At 40.1% G+C, this 7920-nt stretch overlaps 1 protein-coding gene across 1 annotated transcript; it reads right to left on the minus strand.

The window, feature by feature from the left end:
• Positions 1-3851: 3851 nt before the first annotated feature.
• On the minus strand, positions 3852-6971 carry LOC141332906 (membrane-spanning 4-domains subfamily A member 15-like). The gene is made up of 7 exons (XM_073837867.1): positions 6786-6971; positions 6527-6637; positions 6363-6431; positions 4946-5071; positions 4354-4467; positions 4095-4175; positions 3852-3911 (listed from the first exon to the last, which is right to left on the minus strand). The coding sequence occupies exons 1-7, from the start codon at positions 6969-6971 to the stop codon at positions 3852-3854; spliced, it is 747 nt and encodes a 248-aa protein (XP_073693968.1).
• Positions 6972-7920: the final 949 nt, after the last annotated feature.

Below are 7920 nucleotides of genomic sequence, written 5' to 3' on the forward strand. Positions count from 1 at the left end.
TCTTGTGTTGGTAGTCAGAGCGTGCAGTGACTGAGACAGCGTGAGCAGGGCACCGCCCACCCAGCCAATCATCATCACATTTGCAACGGTGTCATCATCCCCACCCCTGCTCTCTCCAGGCAGCTGATGGGTAGCCAAAGCATGACACCTCGCGCTTTATTCAACCAAATTTTAGTAACGCGACACTTTACATTCTCAGTAAAGATAACGGCGTTGCAACGATGGGAAAAGTAATTAATTAGATTACTCCGTTACTGAAAAATTAACTCCGTTACTAACGCCGTTATACTTAAACGGCGTTACTGCCAACACTGTGTTTGACTAAGGTAAAAAAAAAAACTTCGGATGGGGTATTTACATGGGCTTCGGAGTGCATAACAATGAAGTCAAATCTACCTCGAACCATCCCTTTAATTATCTGTCTTTAAGTTGTTGTGATGTTCACACTATGTGACTCAACGTAAATGATCTGCAACAGGGGGTCACACACTACATGACCTGATAACAACTCTATCGCCCAGCGATACCGTCAGGACATGAGATTAGCATAATAATTGAATTCAATTAATTGCACAGCCCTAGCTCCAACAGAATCAGCGTATTTAACGTTAGCTCACCTGGCTGTTGAAGAGCATTGGCGATTTCTGTCCACCTCTTCTCCTTCTCTGCTCGGTTGTGGTAAATCTGGTTTGAAATATCATACAAACATTCGTGCTCCTGCCACAGATCAATTAATTGTTCTTCCATTTGTTCTTTCCATCCTTTTTTTGATGCCATGTTGCTGGTGCTGTTTACTTCCGGTGACCTCAACCCATGCCGTGCTCTCTCATTGGCTGCTGCTCATCGAGACACCTGACATCATGTGATGCAGAGTCGGCCGATCTGCCCAGATATTTAGCATGCTAGATATTTGTTTTTGATCTGTGACTCGTCAGCGAGCCTCTTTGATGCATCGTTGAGTAGTTTGCATATAAAGACTGACGAGCGCTGATCACCCCAATTACTGCCCGACCTTTGGGCCAGCTGAATTGGTCTAAAATCAGGCTTAAAATCCTGTGCGAACTAGCCTTTAGGCACTAGATTATTGAACCTGGTGCTGCCCCTTACTAATCTATCACAAAAAGAGGTAGGGGCCGCTACAGTAGTTGAAAAAAGAAATAGATGCCTAAACTAAAGTTCCTTGATTGCAGATATTTAGGAAACATGTTTGACATACTTCTTTCTCTGAAAAACAATTCTACAGCCAGTTATTGTGCTCTGTGTCAGAATGTCTATTTTTGTTTTGGTCTGTGACTCCACCCACTGCTAGTTCAATCAATAGCCGTGTTTCCACTGTCGGGCCAAAAGCGGGCGTGCTAGTGCGTGCCAGAGCCAGTCGCGTTTCCACTGTCACTTCCGGGGCCTGATCGTGTCTCGTCGGTGCTTCCTCAGGGCCAATGGCCCGGATTTTTCGGCCCGACGAAAACCTTGGGCCAAAGCGGGCCAGCCGGGGCTTGAGGCGTGGTCAAAGTGAAAGGCGGAGTGTGTCTGCGGTATGCGCATTTCGCTGTATTACTAATACAGGGCTCTTCTATGTATTAGTACAAAGCCATAAAAACGCACAATGGACAAAGCGGTGCCCAGAGAAGACACTTACATTAGGCAGATATTATATGGAAATGCCGTTTTGATGGGCACATTACTTAAATGGTTATCTGATGGGGCACCTTTTGTGTCCTGTGTAAACCAGGTCCTATTCAGTAATCGTTACACTATTAACTGTTGTTACAGATTTGTGATGAAAACATTTAAATGCCTGTCTGATTAGTATCTACTCGTATCTAAATTTGGAAAAATGCAAATAAGATCTGATGTATAAGTTTATTTACATCGTCCAAAAAACCCCACAGAAACTCACCAACACACCTTGATAAATTGTTAACATACACTGTACCTGTATCTGTACCTAAATAAAAGCATACAAAATTATACTAGAAGTACAACTGTGTAGTTATTTTTCGCAGTAGGGTGTAGATAATATGCAACATTTAGTTGATTGTAATACAAAGTTAGACGAAAGACTTGTGTGTCGGTCATAAAAACAAAGCTTCTTTTCAAGTGATTTATTAATGTAATATATTACAAATATTGCTGCTGCATAAACAACTGTTGCAGAGCACTTCTTGCATCAGAACAGACATCACCAACATTAGACGTTTCTGCATTCGCTGTATCCGGCTTCCACGTCGCTTTATTGTTCTTTTTCGCCTTGCAGCTAATATAAGCTTTCGCCTTAAATGCTGCTGAGCCTCCGTCTTTGCGTCTTGTTTTCGCTGCCTCATCTTCCACCAAGAAAACACCGAAAGGAGCAAACAGCCGCTTCGGCTCTCTTCCTTCGATAATCACACTACGGTGACTTACTTTCAATCTCCCCGCTGAAAGGGGAGAGGTTTCGTGACGTTTGATTCAAAGAGGTGTGTAAAGGGCGGGCTTTAGGTTTGCGCAGCGAGGCTACTGGCTCGATAGTGGAAACGCAGCTTACTTTTGGTCTTGGTGCTTGCGACTCGAGGCCATTGGCCCCGCCCGGCACGCTCTTAGCACTGGCTCGCACTGGCCCGACAGTGGAAAAGCGGCTAATAGTAGGTTGACACCCCGGGTTGCCAGTTGGTGGAAAATGCAGCATTTTGTTGCCATGTAAGCCAGCAAACAAACTGGGTCAGAGTTTGACTTAAAAACCCTTGGCATCCAACTAAGCTCTGAGCACAGGCATATTAAAATGCAGATAAATCAGTTTCCATTATCAGTTGCACTCGTTCCAGTTTTTCAATCTGGCAACCAGTGTGAGTGTCAAATTTAAAAAGGAGGGGCGGGAGCACATAATAGTTTACTTTTAGCTCATTTAGTCACAATACGGTCTAGAGCAGGACTATTCAATTCAGCCTGAGGAAAGAATAAGTTGCATATGTGCCTTGAATTGAGAATCAAGAGTGAATGTGGAGATAAGAGGAGGGAACGAAGACACAAGAGTATGAAGGCTTATAATTATGGTTCTGACTGAGATAAATATCCATTTTTCATTTATTGTTTGCAGATGTGTACAAACTACAGTCTGTTAAAGGAACCATATGTAAGAAATTTATGTCAGTTAATCATAAAATGGCCCTGAAATGTCACTAGACATTACGAAATCATGTTCATTTCAAATACTTATATCACTGACAACAGTGGTCCGGCCAGGATATTGTCATTTAAAAGTGAGAGTTGCAGCCCACAACTGATGTTATTGTTGTCGTTTTGTGTTTTGGTCTGAGGCTCCACCCTCCAGCTATCCACCAATCACGAAGTCAGTAGAGTTTCGTGAGACGGGTTGCCAGCTCTGTTACAGCTGCGGCTATACTAACGTGTCGGATTAAACATGTATAACATTACGAAACGAAAAAGACCTCGTTTGGCCACAATCCTACATACGGTTCCTTTAAAATAGTCTGGGAAATGAAATGACAATATATGTTTCAAGACAAATACTAATTTATAGACATTTTAATCTGCTGAATGCAACTATATAAATTATAAACATTAACATCGTGATTTTAATGTCCAAAAATGTGATGCCCAATAGTCCAAAAATACTCAACATTAATATTTGTTTTCAGTGCAGTTTTCTTTTATACATCACACATATTTTCATATATGAAATGCGCAAGCAAACAATAAAGTGAGAGAAAATGTTAACATTTATCATTATATAGCCATACATGAATATACTGCAGTATACTCTCTCATATATGGAAATGTATTATTTATTATTTTTCTAATACATTTCATTATATTTTGTTTCTTAAGGGACTTATTCATATTTATTTGGGTTCGCATTATTGTGGAGGAGCGTCTGCAGGCGGGTGTTGAATGGAGGAGCTGCTGGCCAAAGGTACCTGCAAGAAACAAAAACACTGTATGATTAGCTTTTTTGCTTGATTGTTCATTTATTAATAATAGTATGTAACAGTTGTTGCACCCACTCTCCCAATACATGGACTCTCAACACTAAATTCAGAAGTTTATGAGTTCCATTTTACTCAAAGTCCACCTAAACTAGGGTTACAAGTTTCTCTTACCGCTGAGCTGTTAAGAACCTGGAACTGAATGGGTCTGAAATCAGAGGACTGTGGAGGTAAAACCTGTGGAACGAACTGCACCTTTGGAAAAACACATGTAACGTTAGAATTAGAGATGCTTAAGAAATGAGTGGGAACACAATGTGCTAAGTTTGCTTTATTTGCATAATTTCAAACATTTCTGTGGACAGGAGTCTATGATAAGATACGAACTTTAAGGTTTAAAGTTTGAGAACTCTTGGTTTGGTGCATTATTTACCTGAGAAGGATAACAGCAGCTGTTGGCTTTACAGGAAAATGCTGACAGACAGATGGAGATGATAAACTCAAGCAAAGCGAATACATACAACACACCTCTGATTCCACTGAGAGTCTGAGAGAAAAATCAACAATGTTTCTTTTCCATAATTATCAACACAATCTAACAAGAGCAGCACAAATTAGCATCTGGTTTAAGACATGCATTAAGTTATGGCATAAATACCAGTAAATTGACTGGTGCAACCCTTACATGTTGTGTGATTTGTTTAAATAATTTTGTGCATGAAAGGGAAACACTTGTATTGTACTTTTTGGACCCCCAGCTTCCATTATACAGATGAATAACAATTTGGGTCCTTTATCTGTGAATTATCATACACATGCAAAACATTTGGGATATAAATTTGACCAACCAACTCAGTAGTGAAGAATAGCTTTTATCATCTTAGATCTATTGGCAAACTGACAGCCTTCTTATCAGTAATTACATTTCTCTATTTTCAAATCTCTTTTGGCCAAAAACTGAAAAAGAAAATTTGGTGCATCCCTAGCGATTATAATAGTTGATGACATACCTGATGATTTCTCACTAAATAATAACAGGTATAATCGCTGCAGTAACTGTATTGCCATGTAACCAAATCCAGTGAAAGTAAAATAATGGAAAAGCCTGTGGTTATAGTACTGAAAATGTTCATTCCAAGTGAAGCGTTCACCTACAAGCAGAAAGAAACATTAAGCAGATTAATACATTTGCAAGAGCTTCAAAACATTGTGTTAACATGTTAATGTAGATTTAAATTTTAAAGAGTGAAACAAGTATTTGTTGACGATCACAGAGGTCAGATGTTTCTTGTAGTTGTCCAGCAGGTTTGCACACATCTCAGGAGGGATTTTGTCATTAAGTCATTAAGGTTTGGAGGCTATAGGCCACTCCAGGACCTTAATGTGCTGCTTTTTGAGCCACTCTTTTGTTGCCTTCGCCATGTGTTTTGGCTCATTGTCATGCAGCAATACCCATCCATGACCCATTTTCAATGCCCTGGCTGAGGAAAGGAGCTTCTCACTCAAGACTTGACGGTACATGGCCACGTCCATCGTCCATTTGATGCGGTGCAGGTGTCCTGTACCCTTAGCAGAAAAACACCCCCAAAGCATAATGTTTCCACCTCCATGCTTGACGGTGGGGATGGTGTTCTTAGGGTCATAAGCAGCTTTCCTCCTCCTCCAAACACAACAAGTTGAGTTGAGGCCAAAGAGCTTGATTTTGTTTACATCTGACCACAAAACTTTCACCCAGTTCTCCTCTGACTCATTCAGATGTTCATTGGCAATCTTCAGACGGGCTGTACATATGCTTTCTTGCAGGCGCTGCAGGATTTTAGTCCTTCATGATGTAGCGTATAACAAATTGTTTTCTTGGTGACTATGGTCCCAGCTGCCTTGAGATCATCTCCTGTGTAGTTCTGGGCTGATTCCTCACCGTTCTCATGATTATTGAAACTCCTCGAGGTGAGATCTTGCATGGAGCCCCAGACCAAGGGAGATAGTTATTTTGTGTTTCTTCCATTTGCGAACAATCGCACTAACTGTTCTCACCTTCTTACGAAGCTGCTTGGTGATGGTCTCGTAGCCCATTCCAGCCTTGTGTAGGTCTACAGTCTTGTCCCTGATGTCCTTGGACTGCTCGTTGGTCTTGGCCATGGAGGAGAGTTGATAATCTGATTGATTGATTGCTTCTGTGGACAGGTGTCTTTTATACAGGTAACAAGCTGAGATTACGAGCACTCCCTTTAAGAGAGTCAGATCGTAACCTGTATAAAAGACACCTGGGAGCCAGAAATCTTGCTGATTGATAGGGGATCAAATACTTATTTCACTCATTTAAATGCAAATCAATGTATATTTTTTTCACTGTAAAAACCTATAGACTAATCATTTCTTTGCCACTATTTCTGTACTTACAGCAGTGCTTGGACCCTTAAAAGTAAAGTGTTGTGTACATACCAAACACAAACTGGAGGGTGACTTGATGTTATGTTCTGCAGCAATGCAGAGTGCGCCAGCGGTAACATACTGAGAAGAGAGAAAGACAAAAATTAGACTTGTGTTGGAATAGATACGATGTATTATAAGAAGACAGAACACTTAATTGTATAATTGTTTCTTACGATGAGAGATCCCCAGTAAGGAAGACCACTAAAGACAAAGAAGGACTGTGCATTAACTGTAATCACAATGCCAAACAGGAGAGTCAGCACACCGATCATTAACTGGACCGTCTGTGAGACAAAAAGAATTGCAGAAAGTGGGTATAGGAACACAGGAACAAGACAATAACCATATTCTTCGCTAAAAAGTATGTATGCTTAGTTAATGTGTGTCACGCTCTTTTGATATACACATTTGTGTTTATGAGACATTTCTCACCCCAAGGGCTTTCGGTTGGCCTTTCAGAAATGCCTGAAGTCCTTGAAGAGGTGAAACTACCGCCACCTGTATATAAACAGGTACAGCAGCATTTGCACTTGTTGCAACAGGTGTTGTTTGAGTTGGTGGTTGAAACTGGATGACAAACGTTGAAGAGTTTGCAGGTGCTGGACCAGTGCTGGACATTCTGGTTTCTGAATCTCAAACTGACCTCTACAAAACCACAGTAAATCAAAACAGGTAAACGATATGATTATGAAACAAATTCTGTTTAAATTGATGTGCATCATTTAAGGCTTTTTTTTTTTTTACTTTTAAAAGTCTACAGATTAACTGATCAGATGATAAACAATAATTATGTTGCATTAGTAGCTTATTTATTAATGTGCATTTGAATGCTTAGAAATGCCATTGACAGTGCAACTGGTTGGTAATGTTACTGATTAAAATTAATTGAATGTTGAATGCACATTTTTGCAAAATAAAAATGTTCGAAATTTGAAGCAGTGACATTTTAATATTTGTGCTGAGCAAATGTTTTCTCTATTGGACAGATATTCTTTATACCAGACTTGTACAGCACACACTGGAAAAAAAAAAGTGTGTAATATATAAATATTTTTTAAAGTGAAGCATCACTTGGCAAGAAATACTATCAACAATAATAATAAAAACTCTGCAAGCCGCAATTACGGGGCCAAGCACTAGGCAAGCAAGGCAGCAAGCGTTAATGTTTTTTAAGTGCTAAAATGTAACATTGCACAAACCATAAGGTAAAACCTGGCTTGTTTGGTATCGCTGGACTCGACAAGGATTCAGGAGTCTAAAAAGGTGAACCGTGTGAAAATAAGTCGACCACAGTCAAAGTTATAAGCATGTGAATATTTGATTTTACCAGTAGGTGGCACTGGCTTGGAAACAACTCAGGCTCCCGCAGGGCATTGTGCTGATGACCCATACTGAGTTTTGTAACGATACATCAAGGCGTTCATAAAATATAGCATTTTACAAAAAATTCAAAATGGCCGTTGCCCAAAAAATTGGGTATCATTTGACTCGGCATGGTGCATTGAATCTAAAGAGACCAGTTTTGTAATTTTTGGCCAAATCATTGAGAATTTATAAGCAAAAATAG

Source organism: Garra rufa, chromosome 4 (assembly GCF_049309525.1).
Source record: "Garra rufa chromosome 4, GarRuf1.0, whole genome shotgun sequence".
In the NCBI taxonomy this organism is placed as follows: Eukaryota; Metazoa; Chordata; class Actinopteri; order Cypriniformes; family Cyprinidae; genus Garra; species Garra rufa.

Coding starts and splice junctions, on each gene's coding strand:
- LOC141332906 (XM_073837867.1), bottom strand. CDS start 6,971: ATGTCCAGCACTGGTCCAGCACCTGCAAACTCTTCAACGTTTGTCATC. Junction 6,638..6,785: donor GCCAACCGAAAGCCCTTGGG/GTGAGAAATGTC, acceptor TTTGTCTCACAG/ACGGTCCAGTTAATGATCGG. Junction 4,468..4,945: donor ATTATACCTGTTATTATTTA/GTGAGAAATCAT, acceptor TTTTTCTCTCAG/ACTCTCAGTGGAATCAGAGG.